Below are 25,066 nucleotides of genomic sequence, written 5' to 3' on the forward strand. Positions count from 1 at the left end.
AGGATGGTCTCGATCTCCTGACCTCGTGATCCACCCGTCTCGGCCTCCCAAAGTGCTGGGATTACAGGCTTGAGCCACCGCGCCCGGCCCCTAATTTTTATTTCAATAGGCTTTTGGGAACAGGTGGTGTTGGATGATATGAGTATGTTCTTTGGTGGTGATATCTGAGATTTTGGTGCACCTATCACCTGAGCAGTATACTGTCCCCAGTGTATAGTCTTTTATTCCTCACCCCCACCCTTTCCTCTGAGACACTAAGTCCACTGTATCATTCTTATGCCTTTGTGTCCTCAGCGCAGCTCCCACTTACGAGTGAGAACATATGCTGTTTGGTTTTTCCATTCCTGAGTTAATTCACTTAGAATAATAGTCTCCAATTCCATCCAGGTTGCAGTGAATGCCATTATTTCATTCCTTGTTATGGCTGAGTAGTATTCCATGGTATATATACCACATTTGCTTTATCCACTTGTTGACTGATGGGCATTTGGGCTGGTTCTATATTTTTGCAATTGTGAATTGTGCTGCTGTGAACAAGCGTGTGCAAGTGTCTTTTTCATATGACTTTTTTTTTTTGAGACTGAGTCTTGCTCTGTTGCCCAGGCTGGAATGCAGTGGCCTGATCTCGGCTCACTGCAACCTCTGCCTCCCGGGTTCAAGCGATTCTCCTGCTTCAGCTTCACGAGTAGCTGGGATTACAGACGTGCGCCACCACACCCAGCTAATTTTTGTATTTTTAGTAGAGATGGGATTTCACCATGTTGGCCAGGCTGGTCTTGAACTCCCGACCTCATTATCCACCTGCCTCAGCCTCCCAAAGTGCTGGGATTAAAGGAGTGAGCCGCTGCGCACGGCCTTCGTATAATGACTTCTTTTCCTCTGGGTAGATACCCAGTAGTGGGATTGCTGGACCAAATGGTAGTTCCAGTTTTAGTTCTTTAAGGAATCTCCAGAAAGGGAACTTTTTGAAGAGATACAGTGGGCAAGCACTAGGACATCCAAGGATAGGAAATAAAGTGCAGCCGGCCAGGTGCAGGGACACGTGCCTGTAGTCGCAGATACTTGGGAGGCTGCGGCACGAGAAGTGCTTGAGTCCAGAAGTTCTGGTTTATTTTTTACTTCTATATATGAAAAGTTTTAAACAAAATAAAGTGCAACTGACCCTGCCAGAATCCAAGCTAGAAAATCACTAACCAAGCCATCTTTTGCCTCTTGTGGTGTGCCATGGTCTATTTCTCCTGTCTCTTGAGTATGTATGTTCCATTCTTTTGCTTCTCAGCGTATTCATGGCTTTTCTCTTTGTTCTAACCGCTGCTTTTCTGTGGCATTGGCTGGTCAGCTCCAGCCCTTTTGACTTTTCAGTCCCAGTCCCCACCGTCATCCAACTGACCCAGTCTCTCAGGATGCTAGCTTGGGTGAGTCTATTCCATTCCTGATCCCATCAGCTCTGGCCAGAGGCAGGGGAGTCACCTTGTAAGTACTTAGGCTTGCCCTTTGAGAAAGACATGTGTTTGGAGAGGCAGTGACTGGCATGTTTACTACAATTAGGAACTTTTTTTTGTAAGTCTTCAAGTTATTATTTTTTAAATTTATTATCATTTTTTGAGATGGAGTCTCGCTCTGTCGCCCAGGCTGGTGTACAGTGGCTTGATCTCGCCTCACTGCTGCCTCTGCCTCCCAGGTTCAAGTGATTCTCCTGCCTCAGACTCCTGATTAGCTGGGCTTACAGGCATGGACCACCGCACCCAGCTAACTTTTGTATTTCTAGTAGAGACGGGGTTTCATCATGTTGGTCAGGTTGGTCTTGAACTGCTGTCCTTGTGATCCACCCGTCTCGGCCTCCCAAAGTGCTGGGATTACAGGCATGAGCCACCTCGCCCAGTTACTGATAGTCTAATTTCAGATCAGTTAGGTCTCTGAATTGTGTCCTGCGTTGTCAGAATTGATTAATTTATTATGGAGTTTCACTCTTGTCTCCCAGGCTGGAGTGCAGTGGCGTGATCTTGGCTCGCTGCAACCTCCGCCTCCTGGGTTCAAGCAATTCTCCTGCCTCAGCCTCCCGAGTGGCAGGGATTACAGGCGCCTGCTACCATGCCTGGCTAATTTTTGTATTTTTAGTAGAGACGGGGTTTTTTCGCCAGGTTGGCCAGGCTGATCTCTAACTCCTGACCTCAAGTGATACGCCCACCTCAGCCTTCCAAAGCGTTGGGATTATAGGCATGAGCCACTCTCCCAGCCTACTGTTGACATTTGTTCCTAAGAAGTGTGGAAAGAACTGAGAAGTAGTAAGGGCAAGATGTTTACTCTTTACTTTTTTAAGAAATAATTTATCTGCTATTATAGGTCATATTTATATGTGTTTGCCTCATATAAATCAAAGACAATTGTTGGAAGTAGATGGGGAGAAACAGCAAGTTTTACTTGAAAACAGTCTTAAAGAAATGAAAATATCTTGTTAGAGTCTAAGACTAATTTAGAACCTAGCTTTAACTCAAAACTACATTTTAGAAAGTTATATTTAAGAAAGACTTGGAATTTTTTTTTTTTGAGATGGAGTCTTGCTCTGTTGTCGAGGCTGGAGTGCAGTGCCGGCATCTTGGTTCACTGCAACTTCTGCCTCCTGGGTTCAAGCTATTCTCCTGCCTCAGCCTCCAGAGTAGCTGGGATTATAGGCATGTGCCACAATGCTGGGTTAACTTTTGTATTTTTAGTAGAGACTGGGTCTCACCATGTTGTCCAGGCTGGTCTTGAACTCCTGACCTCAGGTGACCCACCCACTTAGGCCTCCCAAAGTGCTAGGATTACAGGCGTGAGCCACCACGCCTGGCCAAGACTTAGAAATTTTAAGGTAGTAAACTTAGGAGTTAAAACATACATTTCCAATGAATAATCAGAAAAGTTTATTATAAAGCAGTCATTTTTTTCTAATTGTTAAAAGTGATATATTCTGACCGCAGAAAACTTGGAATTAAAGCATAAAGATGTAGGAAGAAATCACTATAACCTTATCACTGAGAAATATAAAGTGATATAGTTTAATAATTTTTACATTATAACATTGTAAATATTTATATTACAGGAAATAAGATATGTGGGACGGAGTTACGTATCAAAACCCACTTTGAAGGTAAGTAAGTTGTGCTTTAAAAGTTCCAGAATTTAAAGGAAATGTCAATAAAAATGCATATACTTATGATTTGGGTATATGTGAAAGTCAAAGCAGGATTATCCAACAGTTAGGAATAGCTAACTATTCAAATATTCAGTTAAAGTAGATGACTATAATAGAAAAACATTTCAGTTAGTCTCTGCCAATGTATGCTGCTTCCTCATACTCTGCTGCAAAACAACATTCCCTCTAGAACTGGGCAGTGTTCTTCCGTTACTCACAGGGACTCCCATTGTATTGTGTGTGGTACAAGCAGAGACCATATAGAAGATCCTAGAAGCGAGGGAGTGGACCAGCTGGGAATTAGACAAGGAGGGCCATTACATCTCCTAGGACCTTCTGAGGAGTCCTCTCTGTTTTGTAAGGGTCACTAAAGTGACTTAGTTAAGATCTTCTATCAAAATCTAGGCAACCATTCTGTTATTTATCTCTAAACTTAATAGGAGATTGTGGGAGACAAGTGTGAAGAGAGAACTGTCACAGTGCTGTTTTATAGTATTCAAGAGAGCTTTTATCTTCTTTTGCTTAATGTTCATATTATTGTCTTACTGTTTAAGAAATTATGGCTCTGGGCTGGGTGGGGTGGCTCACGCCTGTAATCCCAGCACTTTGGGAGGCCGAGGTGGGCGGATCACGAGGTCAGGAGATTGAGACCATCCTACATGATGAAACCCCATTGTGCTACTAAAAATACAAAAAACTAGCCGGGTGTGGTAGCGGGCACCTGTAGTCTCAGCTACTCGGGAGGCGGAGGCAGGAGAATGGTGTGAACCCGGGAGGTGGAGCTTGCAGTGAGTTGAGTTCGGGCACCTGAACTCCTGCCTGGGCAACAGAGCGGAACTCCGTCTAAGAAAAAAAAAAAAAAGAAATTATGGTTCTGGCTGGGCACAGTGGCTCATGCCTGTGATCCCAGCACTTTGGGAGGCCAAGGTGGGTGGATCACCTGAGGTTAGGAGTTCAAGACCAGCCTGGCCAACATGGCAAAACCCCATCTCTATTAAAAATACAAAAATTTGCTGGGTGTGGTGGCAGATGCTTGTAATTCCAGCTACTCAGGAGGCTGAGGCAGGAGAATCGCTTGAACCCAGGAGGCAGAGGTTGCAGTGAGCCAAGATCATACCACTGCACTCCAGCCTGGGTGACACAGTGAGACTCCGTCTCAAATTATATATATAAAAAAATTCTGGCCCTTGCTGTGTCCTAGTTAAGTGGTATAGCCCCATCTAGGATACAGGTCTTGATTCCTAGCCAGAGTTCCTTTCAGTAAAGGACCCTCTTCATTAGAGTTGTTTATTATGCAGTTAACAAGAGTAAAGTGGCTGAGTGTGGTGGCTCATACCCTTAATCCTAGTACTTTGGTAGGCTGAGGCAGAAGGATTGTTTGAGCCGAGGAGTTTGAGGCTGCAATGAGCTATGATCGTGCCACTGCATTCCAGCCTGGGCAGCTGAGCAAGACCCTGTCTCAAAAACAAAAATACAAAAACAAACAAAAAAACAAGGTACAGTGACCATTTCTTCAGTTCTGACTGAGGAATAGAAAGGAAACTTAAGCTTCTGTCCTCAAACCTCCTGTAGAGAACTGGGAAGGATCTACATCTGTTTTAGAGTTGGTTTCTATAAGGTCTTAAATCATAAAGCACTAGCATTGAACTGATTATCTTTACAGCTGTTCAACTATTGAGATTATTTTAATTTTTGATGACTACTCATTCATAGAAGTGTTTTTTTTTTGGATAATATATTTATGAATTATGTTTAATGAAATACGATTTGGGTAAAATACCTATTATTTTTACCATCTTGTGTCTTGCCAGGAAGTGGTCATAGTAAGTGCTACAAGAACACCCATTGGATCTTTTTTAGGCAGCCTTTCCTTGCTGCCAGCCACTAAGCTTGGTTCCATTGCAATTCAGGGAGCCATTGAAAAGGCAGGTCAGTAGTTGCTTTGCTTTTTGTGTTAAGGGAGCAAAAATATTTCATGGAAAAGATTTATTTTGCATTAACTATGTATGTAACACTCAGAAATGACTTAATGCCTACATTTCTGCTTTCCCTTGTAAAGAAGTCTTTCTACTATACAGTTTAGATTGAAACTAAAAACTGACCAAAAAAAAAAAAAAAAAAAAAGAAACCATTCCTATTGTGTAATGTCACATACCTTATTAGATAATCACTAATTATTAAATTGAATTAAATGCCTTTTTGTCCTTTTTTTTTTTTTAAATAAAGGGATTCCAAAAGAAGAAGTGAAAGAAGCATACATGGGTAATGTTCTACAAGGAGGTGAAGGACAAGCCCCTACAAGGCAGGCAGTATTGGGTGCAGGTACTTGGAAGACATTTTTGCTTTTATACTTAAAATGTGTAAAAGGGGTCCGGTGCAGTGGCTCACGTCTGTAATCCCAGCACTTTGGGAGGCCGAGGTGGGTGGATTATGAGGTCAAGAGATTGAGACCATCCTGGCCAACATGGTGAAACCCCATCTCTACTGAAAATACAAAAATTAGCCAGGTGTGGTGGTGCATGCCTGTAATCCCAGCTACTTGGGAGGCTGAGGCAGGAGAATCGCTTGAACCCAGAAGGTGGAGGTTGCAGTGAGCCAAGATTGCACCATTACACTCCAACCTGGGCGACCGAGTGAGACTCTGTCTCAAAAAAAAAAAAAAAGTATAAAATGGCAAAATGAAGGTTATTTAAGCTTAAATATTAAATGCATTATATAATTTGTAGTTATATTGGCAGAAGAAATGTTGTAGTTTATAGTAACATGCTCTATTAAGTTCTGCAGTTGTGTTTGAGTATCTGTTTTTCAAAAGTGACTTATTGGTTTTAGGCTTACCTATTTCTACTCCATGCACCACCATAAACAAAGTTTGTGCTTCAGGAATGAAAGCCATCATGATGGCCTCTCAAAGTCTTATGTGTGGACATCAGGTAAGAAACACCATCCTTTCCATTTATTAATCAGAATAATACCTAGGGCTAAAAGACACAAAAATCTAGGCATATTCATGCTTTAGAAATGAGATTCTTTCTCATAAGTTGCTATGTTTTCTCACACGCTCAAGAGTGTCTGGATTTGCTAAGTCCATCTGAAGTATGGTCAAAATGATAGCGTAGGCTGGGTATCATGCCCGTAATTCAGCACTTTGGAAGGTCAAGGCAGGAGGATCCCAGGAGTTTAAGACCAGCGTAGGCAACACAGCAAGCGAGACCCTGTTCTTTAAAAAAGAAAAAGATAGCCTGAGTATCTTGTGTTAAAAAGTTGTTTTTAGGCCTGGGTGCAGTGGCTCACTCCTGTAATCCCAGCACTTTGGGAGGTGGAGGCTGGGGGCAGATCACTTGAGGCCCGGGGTTCAAGACCAGCCTGGCCAACATGGTGAAACCCCATCTCTACGAAAAATACAAAAATTAGTTGGACATGGTGGCAGGCGCCTGTAATCCCAGCTACTTGGGAAGCTGAGGCACAAGAATCACTTGCATCTGGGAGGTTGCAGTGAGCTGAGATTGTACCACTGCACTCCAGCCTGGGAGACAGAGCAAGACTCTCAAAAAAAAAAGTTTTCAGCCAAGGCATTTGGGTCTTTTTTTGAGGCTGGGTGACTAAAAATTCATAAATACTATATTTGCCAGAATTGATTATAAATGTTTTCATTATAAAGGAGAACAAGGTGCTTAACCCTGGGAATCAAATCATTGTTTGAGCCCAGGCTTGATGACTAATTTGTAGTTTCTACAATGCCTGAACTCATTTAAGTTCTACAGGCTTTCTAATTGGCCTTGCTGATCTGTATCTTGTCTTTACTTGAGATCAAGCAAGAGACAGGCTCCTTAGCAAATGTATGCTGTCATGTCAGGAGGTGAGACCTGGACACACAGAAGAACCAAGATTCTCGCAGATCTGAGCCCTTCATTTTTCAGATGATTTTTTTTCAGTGTGTCTGAGACAGCCACAGAGTTACAGGGCTGAGCATCTACCATGTGACAGTCACTGGAAACAGAGTGGTAAACAAAATATTTCAAAACATCTGTACATGTGCAGGTCTCTGTTGGAAAAATGCCTAAAAGAAATGCTGAGCCAGGATTTGAACATTTTGGCATTTGCAAATGCTTTCCATAAAAGTTGTACCAGTTATACTTTCCAAAAGTTGTGTGAGTTGTCTGGATCTGCACCACCACTGGGTGGTACCAAACCCTCGTCAAACCAGTGGGTGAAAAATGGTCACGAGATTTAGTTTCAAAATTCTTTGTCATGGAAAGTTTTGTCTTAAGTGATATGTTGTGGTTCTCTAGCAAATACCATTTGTACTATATTGAAATACTTTAATATTGTTTTATTCATTTGTGAATATATATAGTGACTTATAGGTATATTTGCAAGTGCTTTGTTTTGAATATTTATGACCTTGGAAAACGGTCAGTTTTGCTTTATAATGAAGAATTGATACCTTATTTTCTGTCACTTATTACTGCCATCACCCCCAGTAAAAAGTACAAGTGAACAAAACTTAGATGAGAACTGGTTAAGAATTTCTATATTTCGGAATAGGCAAAATATTTAGGTTTCTTTGATATAGAGCTTGCTTGTATGCCTGATTAAAGACTGTAAGAAGATATTATTGGCTTTATGTTTACATTAATGTTTTATATTAAACTGTGTTTTTAACTAGCCCTTATAATGCAAGTGATTTTTTTGTTGACTTGTAAAAGTACTAAGTTGATTGATTAATATTTATTAAACCTCTATATGTCAGTTGCCAAGGATGTAAAAATATTACAGGGTGTCTGGCCTCAAAGGAGCATAGTCTAGTGGGAAGACCTGACATATAAACATATAATAATATTAAAAGCATTGCATAGTAATTGGGGAACACAAAGGAAGAGAAATGGTTTCAAGAAAGGATAGAAATAAATGGTCAAGGCAGACATGAAGTAGTGTTCTGATTAGTTTTAAAGGAAACGTAGATGTTTTACATGTTGGTGGATGGGGAAAGTGCAGAGGTTTGTGTGTAAAATGTGCATGGTGTCTCTGGAGAGCTTTAACTAGTTCCGTGTGACCTGGGGTATAGGTTAGGCCATGAGACTGAAAAAGGCGAGAGAAGGGATACTGTAAAGGGTTTATATATTATGCTGAGTTCTCTAAAGTGTGAAATGATCAGACTTACATTCTAGCCAAAATGAGTCAGATGAGTGTCGATGATGCTTTGGTGGAAAGGCTGCATGTCAGAAGATCAAGTGGAAAATTATTTCAGCTGTCCAGGAAGAGATGATGAGGATCTCAGTCAAGGAAGTAGGATTATTTTCATGAACTGAGATTACTTCTAATCTTCTAGAGCACATTAAGTTTTTAGCAGCATGAATGAAGTGAAGGGTTAGAAGGTAAGAATTTCAGGCCAGGCACGGTGGCTCACACCTGTTATCCCAGCACTTTGGGAGGCCGAGGTGGGCAGATCGCTTCAGTCTGGGAGTTTGAGACCAGCCTGGGTGACATAGCGAAACCCCATCTCTACTAAAAATATTATACAAAAATTAGGTGGGTGTGATGGTGCATGCCTATAGTCCCAGCTACTTGGGAGGCTGAGGTGGGAGGATCACTTGAGCCCAAAATGCGGAGATTGCAGTGAGCTGAGATCATGCCACTGCACTCCAGCCTGGGCAACAGCGAGACCCTGTCTAAAAGAAAACTTAAGAATTTCAGAAGATGGTTTTACATGAAAGATTTCTGGTATTTTTTTTGTTTTAGACAGTCTTGCTTTGTCACCCAGGCTGGAGTGCAATGGTGCAATCTTGGCTCATTGCAAGCTCTGCCTCCTGGGTTCACACCATTCTCCTGCCTCAGCCTCCCAAGTAGCTGGGACTACAGGCGCCTGCCACCTATCCCAGCTAGTTTTTTGTCATTTTTAGTAGAGACGGGGTTTCACTGTGTTAGCCAGGATGGTCTCGATCTCCTGACCTCGTGATCCACCCACCTCGGCCTCCCAAAGTGCTGGGATTACAGGCATGAGACACCACACCCAGCCAGATTTCTGGGATTCTTATTAATGTGTGGTTGTGAACTTCTTTTGAGACAGCTTTGCTCTGTCGCCCAGGCTGGAGTGCAGTGCCACGATCTCAGCTCACTGCAACCTCTGCCTCCCAGGTTCAAGCAATCCTCCTGCCTTGCCCTCGCGAGTAGCTGCGATTACAGGCGCCCACCATCACACCCACCTAATTTTTGTATTTTTAGTAGAGATGGGGTTTCACCACGTTGGCCAGGCTGATCCTGAACTCCTGACCTCAAGTGATCCACCCACCTCAGCCTCCTAAAGTGCTGGGATTACAGGTGTGAGCCACTGCACCCAGTGAACTTATTTCTCATTATATTATTTTACACCACTTCTTTTCATCAGGGTGAAGTGGTAAAGAGGGTACTTCCTATATTCACTGTGTAAGAAATGTTTAATAAATGCATGTAGAATACTTGTTTGGTGGTAGCTGTATAAAGGGTGTCATGGGTTTGCAACTGTTGAATTAACATTGGGTTTTTCTGGTGTTGCTGCGCAGGATGTGATGGTGGCAGGTGGGATGGAGAGCATGTCCAATGTTCCATATGTAATGAACAGAGGATCAACACCATACGGTGGGGTAAAGCTTGAAGATTTGATTGTTAAAGACGGGCTAACTGATGTCTACAATAAAATTCATATGGTAAATGTGATTTTTACTGGATAAATGCTATCTAGTGTCCAATACTGTTTGATTTTTCTTACTGTATGTACTTTACAAACTGAACTGAAAGATGGACTCTATAAATGTTGATTTTAGCCATGCACTTTCGGAAAATATTTTTGTATGCCTATTGCATTGGCATGGCTCAGTCATTAAAGAAATTGTCCCGGGGAGGGATTGCATTGGGGAGTTATACCTGATATAAATGATGAATTGACGGGTGCTGACGAGTTGATGAGTGCAGCACACCAACATTGCACAAGTATACATATGTAACAAACCTGCACGTTATGCACATGTACCCTAGAACTTAAAGTATAATAAAAAAAAAAAAAAAAAAAAAAAAAAAAAAAAAAAAAAAAAAAAAAGAAATTGTCCCACATTTAAATACGGTATTTTCTGACACTCAGCTAGCAACTGCTTGGCTAATTCAAGTATTTGAAGATAAGACATGAGTGGGCCGGGTGCGGTGGCTGTGGCCTGTAATCCCAGCACTTTGGGAGGCCGAGGTAGGCAGATCACCTGAGGTCAAGAGTTTGAGATCAGCTTGGCCAATGTGGTGAGACCCTGTCTTTATTAAAAATATAAAAAATTAGCCAGGCATGGTGGTGGTGTCTGTAATCCCAGCTACTCGGGAGGCTGAGGCAGGAGAATTGCTGGAACCCGGGAGGCAGAGGTTGCATTGAGCCAAGATTGCACCACTGCACTCCAGCCTGGGTGACAAGAGTGAAACTCCATCTCAAAAAAAGACATGAGTGAAAAGTGACTTGGTATAGAAAGAAATGTGTGTGTGTGTATATGTTGTTATTTTTATTTTTTGAAATGGAGTCTTGCTCTGTTGCCCAGGCTGGAATGCAGTGGCACAATCTTGGCTCACTGCAGCCTCCGCCTCCTGGGCTCAAGCAATTCTCCTGCCTCAGGCTCCCGAGTAGCTGGGACTACAGGCGTGTGCCTCCATACCCGGCTAATTTTTAGTAGAGACGGGGTTTCACCATGTTGGCCAGGATGGTCTTGGTCTCCTGACCTCATGATCTGCCCGCCTCGACCTCCCAACGTGCTGGGATTACAGGTGTGAGCACCACGTCCGGCCTAAGAAATATATTTTAAGCAACGTAACTACTAAACACTATTTTATAAGCTATGCAAAGTTAAAGATATTTTCTAAATTACGCAAAGTTAACTGACTTTAAACTATTGCAACTTTTCATCAGGGCAGCTGTGCTGAGAATACAGCAAAGAAGCTGAATATTGCACGAGATGAACAGGACGCTTATGCTATTAATTCTTATACCAGAAGTAAAGCAGCATGGGAAGCTGGGAAATTTGGAAATGAAGTTATTCCTGTCACAGTTACAGTAAAAGGTAAAAGTTCCAAAAAGGATGAATAGATTTTTCATGTTGCTGAATGTTTTATGCTTAAGTTTTAAATTAGGACATTATCTTTGTTCATGTCAACTGAGGACACTGCTTATGGTTAATAAAAAGTGAAGTTTGCCAGTTCAGAGAGAACATAAATCCACCCAACTTAATGTCAGGTTTCAATCCATTTATAAGATTCCCTAAGAGTATTATTTTGAGAAATTTATTAGAACTCTTTTTCCTGTAAGTGACAGTCAACATGGTATTTTACATTGAAAAGGGATTTACTAGAAGGTTACTGGGAGTGCCGCCCAGAACTGAAGGATGAACAGTAGCAACCATTCAGCTCTGGGAACTTCAGGGATTGGAACTGGGTGTTCACTACTACAAAGGCATACGCTCCTGGCTTCTCACACCTGCAGGCTTTTGTGCTTTATTCTGTCAGTCTTTCTAAAGTTGCTGCCTCTACCTCTAGGGTCACATATATACGATTCTCAAAAAGGAAAGAGACTTTCTCACCAGTTCCAGCAGAATAAATCCACAATAAAGACTCATTAACTTGCTTTAGGTTACAATTCTATTCCAGGAATGATTACTGTGCTCTACATGATAGAATACTACAGCTTATCTAGTATAGGTCAGATAGCTACCTCTGGGGTCAGAAGAGTGGAGTCTGTGATCATAGAAGGGAGTTGAGGAAGAAGAGAATGGGATGTGGAGGTGTAGATTTAAATTTTGTGGCTGGGTGCAGTGGGTCACACCTGTAATCCCAACACTTTGGGAGGCCGAGGTGGGAGGACTGCTTGAGCCCAGGAGTTTGAGACCAGCCTGGGCAACAAAGTGAGACTCGGCCTCCACACAAAAAAATTAAAAATTAACTGGGTGTAGCAACACATGCCTGTAGTCCCAGCTACTAGGGAATCCAAGGCAGGAGGATCAATTGAGCCCAGGAGTTCAAGGCTACAGTGAGCTAGGATTGCAGCACTGCACTCTATTGGGAGACTGTACAAGACCATTTCAAACAAGCAAGCAAGCAAGCAAACAAGCAAAATTAGCTGGCTGTGGTGGCTCACACCTGTAGTCCCAGCTACTTGGGAGGCTGAGGTGGGAGGATCACGTGGGCCTGGAGAGGTTGAGGTAAACTGTGATCATGCCAGCCTAAGCAACAGAGGAAAACCCTGCCTCAAAAAAAAAAAAAAAAATTTGTGAAGCTGCTTTATAAGTTTCTCTTTAAGATGGTAACATAATAGAGATTATAGATAATAAATTCTAGATTAGTGTTTACTTGGGATGGTTTAAGGGAGGCAGGGATACAAAGGGAGGCACAGACCACTGAGCATTTTGTACAACAGTTGCTTGCTGAATGACTACTTGTTTTGAGCGATTTCACTTGAAATATTTTTATTTTAGGTCAACCAGATGTAGTGGTGAAAGAAGATGAAGAATATAAACGTGTTGATTTTAGCAAAGTTCCAAAGCTGAAGACAGTTTTCCAGAAAGAAAATGGTTAGTGTTAAGAAATGAAGCATAAGAAAAAATTGAGCCAGTATACCATATCTAATTCTTAGAACTGCCTAAGGATTTTTAAAAAGTAATTCTAGAAAACATCTACATGTTATTTAACATTTTCAATATATCAGGCTCATGTAAGATTAATTGAAAGTATAAAACTGATACTTTATACCTTCAATATATAAATCTAAGGGAAGGGATGTGTAACATGGCTACAGAATTTAGTTTTTCATATGTAGCAGTCTATGATAGGGTCTTCACTGGCATTGAAAAAAACAGATTTATTGATATAATTTATATACAATAACATTCTCCTATTTAAAGTGGTTTGGTAGTTTTTAGCATTCATTGATCTTTAACTTCAGGTGATTCTAGATAAGAAGAAATATCTGATTTGAAAAATATGTAGTGAGTATCTGCTATATATTGAATAAGGAAAGTTAGACCCTGGATACAAAAATATTAACTGGTCCCTATCTTTCAAGAGTTGTAGACCAGCATTTACCCAGTGCCATCATGCATGTTTCTGATCTTTGAGAAAACTTAGTTTTATGAACACAAAAAGGTATTCTTACATTGTCTTGCAGTTATATGTACATGTTTCCTGAGGGCAGGAGTTGTCTCCACCCATATTTGTAATTTCTTTAAACATTTAGCAGCCCAGGCAGTATTTGTTAAATTGAACCAAATGCATTTATTGTGAAGTAATGTTCTGACTTCATGCTTATTTTTGCTTTCAGGTACAATAACAGCTGCCAATGCCAGTACACTGAATGATGGAGCAGCTGCTCTGGTTCTGATGACGGCAGATGCAGCCAAGAGGCTCAATGTTACACCACTGGCAAGAATAGTAGGTAAGGCCAGGCGAGGTGGCTCACACTTGTAATCCTAGCACTTTCAGAGGTTGAGGTGGGAGGATTGCTTGAGTTCCGGAGTTCAAAATCAGCCTGGGCAATATAGTGAGACTTCATCTCTACAAAAAGTTAAAAAATTAGCTGAGCATGGTGATATGTGCCTGTACTACCGTCTACTCGGGAAGCTGAGGTAGGAGGATGCCTTGAGCCCTCCTGAGTTTGAGGTTGCAGCGAGCTGAGACTGTGCCACTGCACTCCAGCCTGGGTGACAGAGTGAGACCCTGTCTTAAAAAAAAAAAAAACGGTTTTTAAACATCTATAAGCTCTTCCTGAAATTAAGTTTACTTGTTAGATATAGCCAACCCCAATATTAAATATTACTATCTATAGGTTGTACCTGTGGCAGAATTTAATACATATTTCAATTGAGATAGAAGCTCCTTTAATATTTTCATTATACTTTATATAAGATTAAGCTTTAAGGGCTAGGCACAGTGGCTCACACCTGTAACCCCAGCATTCTGGGAGGCTAAGGCAGGACTGCTTGAGGCCAGGAGTTTGAGACCAGCCTGGGCAACACAGTGAGAACCCATTTCTAAAGAAAAAAATTAGCCAGGTGCAGTGGCATGCCTGTAGTCCCAGTTACCTAGGAGGCTAAGGCTGACAATCATTTGAGCCCAAGATGTCAAAGCTGCAGCACCACTGCACTCCAGCCGAGGCAACAGAGCAAGATCTTGTCTCTCTCTTTTTTTTTTTTTTTTAAAGATTAAGCTTTAAAAAACTTCCTGTCCTTTATGATAAATAGAAGAAAATAAAGTACATGCATTTTCCTAGAGAGGCAGCTATGTAGGAAAAAAAGAATATGGGATTAGGAGTCCAGAAATACAAAATTTAGATGTGTGGCATTTTAATATTAACACTGTGGCCTTGGGTAAGTTCTCAATGTCCTTAAGCTGATTTTTAGCTGCAAAAATCTGTCTTGCCTTCTTCCTAAGGATTTAAACAGATGCTATTTTGTTATTTTATAAAAAGCCTTATAACTTCATTTTTTTTCTTAGCTTAGATCATGGTTTCTTAACCTCAGCACTATTGACTTTTGCACTAAATAATTCTTTGTTGTAGGGACTGTTCTATGCATTGTAGATGTTTAGCAGAATCCTTAGTCTCTACCCAGTGGCATCTGAACTATTCCTACAACCAAAAACATCTCTAGATGGTGCCAATGTTCCTACAGGCAAATACCCCCAAACTCCCTCCCAATGAAAATCAGTGTCTTAGATTACTGGAGTAATTTTATAAAGTGTAGAATCTTAGAAAAGGAAGAAATATATTTATATATATTAAAGGGGTTAGGAAATGTGCATTTAATGGGTTAAACTTGACTTTTGCATATTCTATGTAGTAAAAAAAAAAAAAAAAGATTTTAACAACTCACCCTCCCCCTTTTTTTTAAAACAGCATTTGCTGACGCTGCTGTGGAACCTATTGATTTTCCAATTGCTCCTGTATATGCTGTATCTATGGTGAGAACAAAGTGAGGGACGATACTCCATTATGCCAACTTCCAGTTTGCTTATACCAAGGCTGCAGTTTTTAGAATTTAAATGTTGTTTATCTGCCAAAGCAGAGAGATAGCTTGGTTTCAAATCTTCCCATGTCCTCTCCTGAAAAGAGTAAGAGCAACAAGGATAACAAAAAATAAATAAAGAACAGCCCACAAACTACATCTTCAGTAGAACAGGTAAAACTACACATCTGAATTATTTGTAAGTATCATACAGAACTCACACACCTGGTGTGGTAACCACAAAGGGGAGGTTGGTTTGGCAAAGAAAAGGGAATGCCGGCTGGTAGTTCCAAATTTAAAACGGAAAGCAACTAGTCACTCCCCAGGAGGGGACTCCATTCTGAAAGGGAACAGCTGGCAGCAGGTCTTCAGAGTAAATGGTGAAAGTAGAGACAGAAAACCTACATATTCCAAATTGTCAGTAAGTGCTATCAAAGGAGAAATAACCAAGTCTCAATGGGAAATTGCTAAGCAGTCACAGGAAAAGAAAGTTTTTAGGGGTTCAGGGTTCTTAGAAATCTTAAGTAAATATTTCCTTTTGAGAGGGCCTCACCTGACAGTAAACTTCTGTAAGCACTCAGATAAAAAAAAAATTGCAGAATTTTAGTAAAATCAGATTCTCCCCACTGCCCCCAACCCCCGCAATGAAAAAAACTGCAGAATCAGTAGGAAACAAGAATAGAGAAGGATCAGAAACAAGGGGCCAGTGGAGTCATGATCTGCTCAGAGCTGGCAGATCTCAGAAAATGACAGGAACATGCAGCTTCTGAAAGTGAGTGCACCACATTGGAAAGCAAGGATACTACACAATTCTGGATTCTGAAGGTAGAATAACTTCTGAGAGCTACAGACGTGGCTATATATGGGTACCATATTTTGTTTTGTGTTGTTGGAACAGTGGAAGCTGTTTGAGCTGTATAGGCTAGAAAGCTACCCTTAGTCCACTAGTTGAAGAGAGAAAGGTGGAGGAAGAGTTTCATGTTAATTTTATTATTGCTCACAACAATCAAATTTCTTCTGTAAAGAAAAAGGGCACTCACTAGTAATGTTTTAAAAAGTATTAGCATAGGGATAATACTGGCATAAATACACCTTCCTGCATAGCTGAGGAACTACCAAAACAAAACAGATCATATAGTGTAAGATTTTAAATAAATGACTTACAATGAAACTGCAACAGGTGTAAGTATCTGTGGCCCGGATAACCCTACAGTAACTTTTATAAAGCAGAAACTGCAGGGTATACATTAATATTACTTATAGTAGAAACTTATACACCTCTTTCATTCACAGTCAAGAACATAGAACTGGCTGGGTGCAGTGGCTCTCGCCTGTAATCCCAGCACTTTGGGAGGCCGAGGCAGGCAGATCGCTTGAGCCTGGGAGATCAAGGCTGCAATGGGCCTTGACTGTGCCATTCCACTTCAGCCTGGGCGACAAAGCAAGACCCTGTCTCAAAACAAATCAACAACAACAACAAAGAATGTAGAACTAAGCAACACACAATCAGTAAAGCAGAGCTTAAGAATATATAAAGCATTATGTACCCCTAAATAGAAAATGCACCTTTTCAAACATCTGCGGAAAGAAAATCAAATTTTCTGTCCTCTATGTCCAAACAGACATAATGCAAACAAAATTCTTTGATATAATGGAATAGGATAAGCAACTAAAAATCTGAAAATAGGCCGGGCACAGTGACTCACGCCTGTAATCCCAGCACTTTGGGAGGTTGAAGTGAGTGATCAACTGAGGTCAGGAGTTTTGAGACCAGCCTGGCCAACATGGTGAAACCCCATCTCTATTAAAAATATAAAAATTAGCTGGGCATGGTGGTGGGCGTCTGTAATCCCAGCTACTCAGGAGGCTGAGACAGGAGAATTGCTTGAACCTGGGAGGCAGAGGTTGTAGTGAGCCGAGATAGCACGCCATTGCATTCCAGCCTGGGAGACAGAGCAAGACTCTGTCTAGAAAAAAAAATCTGAAAATAGAGATCTTTCCATCTGAAACCAAGAACTTCCAATTGTAGTATTTCAAGGAAATGACAGTAAGTTGTGATTGCTAATTATTTGAACATCATCTGTCTTTTAAAAAATCTTAGGTTCTTAAAGATGTGGGATTAAAAAAAGAAGATATTGCAATGTGGGAAGTAAATGAAGCCTTTAGTCTGGTTGTACTAGCAAACATTAAAATGCTGGAGATTGATCCCCAAAAAGTGAATATCAATGGAGGAGCTGTTTCTCTGGGGCATCCAATTGGGTAGGTAAAAATAATAACTATATCTAGGTTAATAGCTGCCTTTGTGTTTCTAGCTAAACTTAAAACTCATAATTCCTGTTGCTCTTGATTTAAGTTTTCCTTCCTACCCATCTTTCATAAGGCAAAAATCATTTCTGATAGATGGTATCCAATACTGAACAGAGACCTGTCACATCTGTTATTTGAAACCTAATAACATTTTATGTTGAAGAAAATTGAAGTGTACATTTAGACTTTTTCCCCCCTTTTTCTTTCTCCTTCCTATTTATTTCATTAGCTTTAGGGTACTGTGGGTTTTGGTTACATGGATGAATTTATAGTGGTGGGGGCTGATTTCAGTGCGCCTGTCACCTAAATGTGTGCATTGTACCCAATATGTAGTTTATTCCACATCCCCCTTCCATCTTCCATTATACTATTCTGTACTTTAAAATATGAAAATTAGCTGGGTGTGGTGGTGCACGCCTGTAGTCCCAGCTACTTGGGAGGCTGAGGCAGGAAAATTGCTTGAACCCGGGAGGCGGAAGTTGCAGTGAGCTGAGATGCGTCACTGCACTCCAGCCTGGCGACAGAGCAAGACTCCATCATACATACATACATACATAAATAATAAATAAATAAAAGATCTAAGATCTGTGACCTTTCCTGAAACAAGTCCTCCAAGTTTTAGTTTTAGAATAGTAGTAGTTAATTCAGCAAGAAGTAGTGGCTGGTAAGGTTTTCACGAAGTTACATTGGAATAGAAACATTTTGGTTACTCATAAATTCTGTACTTCATTAAAGAAGTAAATGCTTTTTTAATTTTAGAATGTCTGGAGCCAGGATTGTTGGTCATTTGACTCATGCCTTGAAGCAAGGAGAATACGGTCTTGCCAGTATTTGCAATGGAGGAGGAGGTGCTTCTGCCATGCTAATTCAGAAGCTGTAGACAACCTGCTATTTAAGGAGACAACCCTATGTGACCAGAAGGCCTGCTGTAATCAGTGAGACTATTGTGGGTTAGCTTATATTCAGATAAGCTGTTTCATTTATATTATTTTCTATGTTAACTTTTAAAAATCAAAATAAAATCCCAAAACCTTTTGAAATTAAATTTTTTCTTCTGCTTTTTTTTGGTAACCTTGAAAAGTCTGATACATCTTTGCATTGTGAGTCTATACTTATAATCAAAATATAGTAGAAATACCAATGTGTAATATTAGTGACTTACGTAAGCAGCTAGAAGCTTCCATTTGTGAGAACAAATTTATATTTTTGAGGATTGTTAAAGGTCAAGTGAATGTTCTCTGTAGGTAATTTACATTTAGTAAATTACTTTTCTTTACAGTAAGAGTTGGCTATTCTGGACAAACTAACAGTGCTTCATATAATCACTCAAACCACAGTGTGTGCAACAGTACTACAAAACAAGACAGAAGCCCATGTGCTCAGGGTCTAGAGTGAGGGCAATTTCTTATAACCTCAACATTCAGGGTTGGGGGAGGTCAAATAGAAAACCCTGCAGTTTGGGCTCTGAATTACTACAGCAGCATAGAGAGTGGGAAAGGAGGTAGAAACTGATAAACTGAATGATTTATAAAAAAGGGAACAGATCACCACTTCCAATAAACCACAATGCCTTTTCTTAAGCAGGACAGACTGCAGCACAAGTATCCTGCATTGCATTTTATCTGGGAAAAAGTTAAAACACTATAGGCAGGGGCTATGCACACCACCCTCAACTGCAGCTCTGAAGAGGGAAAACTCGCCCTCAGGAAGAGGAGGGGGCAGTAAAGGTCATTGTGTACACATTATCTGTTGGCAAATAATGTACTGTAGATCCTTTGAAGGAGCAAAATGACAATATATGGGAAAAATCAACTGCTCTTAAGATTCACAGGAAGAGTATTTTCAAAAACATCTGTAATCATCAACTTTTGAGGCTTGTTATGTGCTTTGTATGTATAAACTCATTTAATTGTCACAAAAACTTCTAAGAGTGGGTACCATTATTATCCCTCCTTTATAAATAAGGAAATTGAGACATAGAGTAGCTAAATAAATTCCAAGGGCAAAAAGCTGGCTAGGGTTCAACTCCAAGTTGGTCGAGCTCCAGAGCCCACGTTCTTAACTTCCTATACTTTAGTTAAATGTCTTTCAATAATTATCTGCCCCGACTTACAAATACTTATAACTGAACCAGGAGCTGGATAAGATGAGAAAAGGAAACCCAAAACATGAGAATACTTCATTGAAGATAAGCAGAAACTAACATTGTGTCCAAAGGTCATTGATCTGGAAAACATCTGAGAAGTGCTCTGAAAATTCTGGGAAAAAATGGAAAAAAGAGAAGAAACAGAGAACCAACAAGTAAGTAGATTTTGTTTGTTTGTAAGAGATAAGGTATTGCTCTGTCACTTAGGCTGGAGTGCAGTGACATGACCATAGCTCACGGTAACCTTGATTGAACTCCTGGGTTCTCAAGTGATCTGCCTGCCTCAGCCTCCTGAGTAGTTAGGACTATAGGCACATGCTACCATGCCCAGCTTAAATGATGTTTCTTTAATAAAAAAAAAAAAAAAGGCCGGGCGCGGTGGCTCAAGCCTGTAATCCCAGCACTTTGGGAGGCCGAGGCGGGCGGATAACGAGGTCAGGAGATCGAGACCATCCTGGCTAACACAGTGAAACCCCGTCTCTACTAAAAAATACAAAAAACTAGCCGGGCGAGGTGGCGGGTGCCTGTAGTCCCAGCTACTCGGGAGGCTGAGGCAGGAGAATGGCGTGAACCCGGGAGGCGGAGCTTGCAGTGAGCTGAGATCTGGCCACTGTACTCCAGCCTGGGCGACAGAGCGAGACTCCGTCTCAGGGAAAAAAAAAAAAAAAAAAGATGCGCTGAAGCAATAATCTAACATAACAGAAAACATAAAGATAATAGAAAAACTCAGACTTTTAAGTCCTAAGGGGGAAGATTTTAAAGAGCGTATTTGTTTGTTTTTTCTTTTTTGAGACAGAGTTTTGCTCTGTAGCTCAGGCTGGAATGCAGTGGCACGATCTTGGCTCACTGCAACCTCCATTCCCCGGGTTCAAGTGATTCTCGTGCCTCAGCCTCCTGAGTATACAGGCATACACCACCACGCCTACCTAATTTTTGTATTTTCAATAGAGACAAGAATTTTGCCACGTAGGCCAGGCTGGTCTCGAACTCCTGACTTCAGGTGATCCTTCTGCCTCGGCCTCCCAAAGTGCTGGGATTACAGGCATGGGCCACCACGCCCAGCCCTATAGAGCATATTTTATTGGCAAAATTAATTAGCAGAAAATCATACTAAGACATTCTGGAGAAAATGTATTAAATTTCTCTAATATCTAGTTAGAAAAATAGGTAGCCATAGTTTCTTATTTCTATTACATTCAATCCAAGAAAACAAGTGACAGAACATCTAACTGTTTTTAATGAAACAAAGTAAGATACTAAAAGGTGTGTCTCAAACACGGAAGACTTTAGAAAATACTCTGATGTTTCCTCCAAAAATGACAAAGGTTTAGGCAAGCCCATGGAATGAAGAATTAAGAATTCAGTTAGGTGAAAGTTTTTGATTTTTTAAATGACTGCTTAAGGACTGGCTGGGGAAGAAGGAGAGGCAGTGGTTGAAGGAAATAAAAATATTTTACCTCAAATTACATTTATTTGACATATTTTGAGATGGCTGTCAGAGGGCCAGCAAACAGAAGTGGTGCTGCAAAGCTTTTTTTTGTGGAAGAAATTTGCATCTATGGAGAATCTCCATTAATGCAGCCAGGACTTCCCTTGTCTGGAATCTAGAAAAGGGTAAATGAGAGCCTGATACCTTTAAAGGTCTTAAACATTTAACATCCATTCTCTGAGAAAGCTACTAACAAGACCACCTTTCCTAGTCAGGTCCCCTTTCCCTCCCCTTAAGCTGTCTTGCCACTAAAACCTGATTTACCAAAATAACATGTTTTTGGCCATGCTGGGAGCTCACATTACTTCTGTAACCTGAAGATGGTATAAAGTTCCTACACTTGGCCAGACACAGTGGCTCATTTCTGTAATCCCGGCACTTTTGAGAGGCTGAGATGGGCGGATCACCTGAGGTAAGAAGTTCGACAGCAGTCTGGCCAACATGGTGAAACCCCGTCTCTACTATAAATACAAAAATTAGCCGGTCGTGGTGGCGCATGCCTGTAGTCCCAGCAACTCGGGAGGCTGAGGTAGAAGAATTGCTTCAATCAAGGAGGCGGAGGTTGCAGTGAGCCAAGATCACACCATTGCACTCCAGCCTGGGGCGACAGAGCAAGACTTCATCTCAAAAAAAAAAAAAAAGTTTCTGCATCCCATTGGGGGTGGGGTCAGGTCTTTGAAGGCCCCCATGTATACACATTAAATAAATGTATATTCCTTTTCTCCAATTAATCTGCCTTTTGCAAACAATTTTATTTTCCAGCGAAACTTCAGAGGGCCAAGGGGGAACTTCAAGGTTACAGTGAAACGATCTTGCCACTGTACTCCAGCCTGGGGAACAGAGGGAGGGAGACCTTGTCTCTTAAAGAAATACCATTTATTCTCTGGTTCTCTCTTCCTTTCCATTTTTTCCCCAGAATTGTCAAGAGCACTTTTCAAATGTCTTCCAGATCACTGACCTTTGGATGCACTACTTACCTTCATTGAAGTATTCTAAAATGTGTTAAGTTTCCTTTTTTCCTTGTATTTTCCTTTTTTCCTTGTATTTTACCTAGCTCCTGGTTCCCCTTGGTTCACATGGTGAAATATCGGTAACATGTATCTTTATCTGCTAAATAAAGGTAAACGCCAGTAGGACAAGTTCTGAGACTGCCCTCATAGGACTTATAAGAACTGCATGCTGTGTCCTGGACAGAAATATAGTTATAACTAGGCAATAAACAGGCTGTACCTTGGCCCACTTCCTAAACCCTCAGGGAGACAGATTTGAAGTTTCCTCTAGTCTCCTCATTTGGTGGCCCTGCAATTAAACATCTTTCTTTGCTGCAGCCCAGGGTCTTGCATACTGACTTGTCATGCACAATGGGCAATGGACTGTTACGGTTACAGTTCCATATCTTAAGTTACTATAAGACAAAAGCTTAAAAATCCAATTATAAAGTAAAAAGAGGCTGGGCATGGTGGCTCATCCCAGCACTTTGGGAGGCCGAGGTGGGTGGATCACCTGAGGTCAGGAGTTTGAAGACCAGCCTGGCAAACATGGAGAAACCCCATCTCTACTAAAAATACAAAATTAGCCAGGCGTGGTGGCACATACCTGTAATCCCAGCTACATGAGAGGCTGAGGCAGGAGAATCGTTTGGGCCAGGGAAGTGGAGGTTGCAGTGAGCTGAGATCACGCCACTGCACTCCAGCCTGGGCAACAAGAGCAAAACTCTGTCACAAAAACAAACAAACAAAAAGGTAAAAAGGGTTGGCATGTATCATAAATTATGAGAAGGCAGAAACTGTTAAAATCGGGAAAGAACTACTTTTTATGATGGCTGTAGACCATGCAGAAAACAAAGCCAAAGCTATGACCAAGATAATAATGTTTCATGGATTAAACATTTGTGAAAAAAGTATGAAAGACAGGATTCAAATAGTATAAGACTGAATAAATATCAAATTTTACCTTTATAAACAATACCTATTTCTCTTTTTTAAAACTTTTTTTTGAGATTGGGTCTTGCTCCGTTGCCCAGGTTGTAGTGCAGTGGCATGGTCTCATCTCACTGCAGCCTTGACTTCCTGGGCTCAAGTGATACACCCACCTCAGCCTCCCTGGTAGCTAGGACCACAGGTGCACACTACCACGCCCGGCTAGTTTTTTGTAGAGATGGGGTTTCATCATGTTGCCCAGGCTGGTCTTGAACTCCTGGGTTCAAGTGATCTGCTTGCCTTGGCCTCCCAAAGTGCTGGGATTACAGGTGTGAGCCACCATGCTCAGCCAAGAATACCTGTTTCTAAGCACCCATACAACATTTATAAAACCTGCAATTTATCCTGACCACAATAAAAAAAATTTTAGGCAAAAAAGAGCCTAGTATCATTTATTACATTATTAACAAATAATTATGTATGAATATTAAAGTACTTACCCCACCTTCCAAATTTTGCTGAAAGTTGAAATCAGGAGCAAATTCATAGCCTTAAATGCTTACATGGTTTAAGGGGAAAAAAAAAATCAGATAACTTTTATTCAGTTTAAGTTAAATAAACATGCAAAAAGGACCCTGAGAAAGTAGGAAGCACAAAGAATAAAGTAGACTCCTATATATCTGTTGAATCTAAGAAGTGTTTTTGACAGAAAAAAAAAATCGCATCTAATTTAAAAGAGAACAAAAGCAAAATTTAGAAAAAATGTGATATCTGACTCAGGAAAAAAAGGTCAAAGCCTGAATAGATAATAAATCAGCCAGGAAGAAATTTAGGAGAAAGAAAAAAAAAAAGGAAAACTGTTTAAGCAAAAGCCTCCAGGCCTAGATAATTTAGTAGTGATTTAGTCTCAAGGAACAGTTATTTCCCATTCTAAATAAACTGTTGCAGAAAAAAGAAAGAAAAAACAGCATCAGCTATAATAGCAACTAGTTCTTAAAGTGCTTATTATGTTCCAGGCATTAATCTAAGTGCTTTTACATATATTGTAAAATTTAAACTTCACATTTTAGCACTGGTACTATTTAGTATCCCCAATATTCAAATAAACTAGAAAAAGAAGGAAAGGTTTAAAATTCATTTTAAAAACTGGCATAAGTTTGAAACCAATCTCATTAAAAGTAAACTTTTCACTGGATGTGTTGGTGTGCACCTGTAGTCCCAGCTACTCAGGAAGCTGAGGCAGGAGGATCCTTTGAGCGCAGTAGTTCAAGGCTATCGTGGGCTATGACTGCGCCCATGAACAGCCACTGCACTCTAGCCGGGCAATATAGCAAGACCTTGTCTCAAAAACAAAAACCAAAAACATTTAAGTAAGATGTTCACAAAACAAATTTACTTAAAATAATCACCAATATAAAAATAAATTCATGAGTTCAATGGAAATATTTTAATTGATGCTTAAACATGAGAATTAAGTTGAACAGGTACTTCTGACGTAACATTCTACAAACAAAAGCAAACATACTTAACAAAAGCAAACATTATACTTAACATTGCCATTAAAATGAGGAACAAGACCATGAAGCAGACTTTGATCATTATTAGTTGCACTGGAAGTGCTAATACCAGTGTAGTAAAAATAAATAAAATTGGAAAATAATTATTTAGATAATACTTCGTAAATTAAAAAGTAGCGCTGGTAAATCCATTAGTACTAACAGACTTCACTCAGTATAGAAAATAGCAACTAAATATAAAAGATTTTGGGCCTGGCATGGTGGCTCACGCCTGTAATCCCAGCACCTGGGGAGGCTGAGGTGGGTGGATCACCTGAGGTCAGGAGTTCAAGACCCGCCTGGACAACATGGTGAAACCCTGTCTCTACTAAAAATACAAAAATTAACTGGGTGTGGTGGCGCACAACTGTAATCCCAGCTACTCGGGAGGCTCAGGAAGGAGAACTGCTTGAACCTGGGAGGTGGAGGTTGTTACAGTCACCAGAGATCACACCGATGCCCTCCAGCCTGGGCGACAGAG

At 40.7% G+C, this 25,066-nt stretch overlaps 1 protein-coding gene across 1 annotated transcript in view; it reads left to right on the forward strand.

Moving 5' to 3' along the window:
- Positions 1 to 19,107, forward strand: part of ACAT1 (acetyl-CoA acetyltransferase 1) — a 27,149-nt gene extending 8,042 nt beyond the window's left edge. Inside the window, exons 2-12 of the mRNA XM_011926669.1 lie at positions 3,080 to 3,127; positions 4,984 to 5,101; positions 5,399 to 5,494; positions 6,002 to 6,102; positions 9,712 to 9,855; positions 11,088 to 11,238; positions 12,646 to 12,741; positions 13,488 to 13,601; positions 15,060 to 15,124; positions 17,270 to 17,427; positions 18,235 to 19,107. Of these exons, the coding sequence (XP_011782059.1) occupies positions 3,080 to 3,127; positions 4,984 to 5,101; positions 5,399 to 5,494; positions 6,002 to 6,102; positions 9,712 to 9,855; positions 11,088 to 11,238; positions 12,646 to 12,741; positions 13,488 to 13,601; positions 15,060 to 15,124; positions 17,270 to 17,427; positions 18,235 to 18,355 (1,212 nt within the window). The 3' untranslated portion in view covers positions 18,356 to 19,107. The remainder of the gene's footprint in view (positions 1 to 3,079; positions 3,128 to 4,983; positions 5,102 to 5,398; positions 5,495 to 6,001; positions 6,103 to 9,711; positions 9,856 to 11,087; positions 11,239 to 12,645; positions 12,742 to 13,487; positions 13,602 to 15,059; positions 15,125 to 17,269; positions 17,428 to 18,234) is intronic.
- Positions 19,108 to 25,066: the final 5,959 nt, after the last annotated feature.

Source organism: Colobus angolensis, unplaced genomic scaffold, assembly GCF_000951035.1.
Source record: "Colobus angolensis palliatus isolate OR3802 unplaced genomic scaffold, Cang.pa_1.0 Scaffold7, whole genome shotgun sequence".
Taxonomy (NCBI): domain Eukaryota; kingdom Metazoa; phylum Chordata; class Mammalia; order Primates; family Cercopithecidae; genus Colobus; species Colobus angolensis.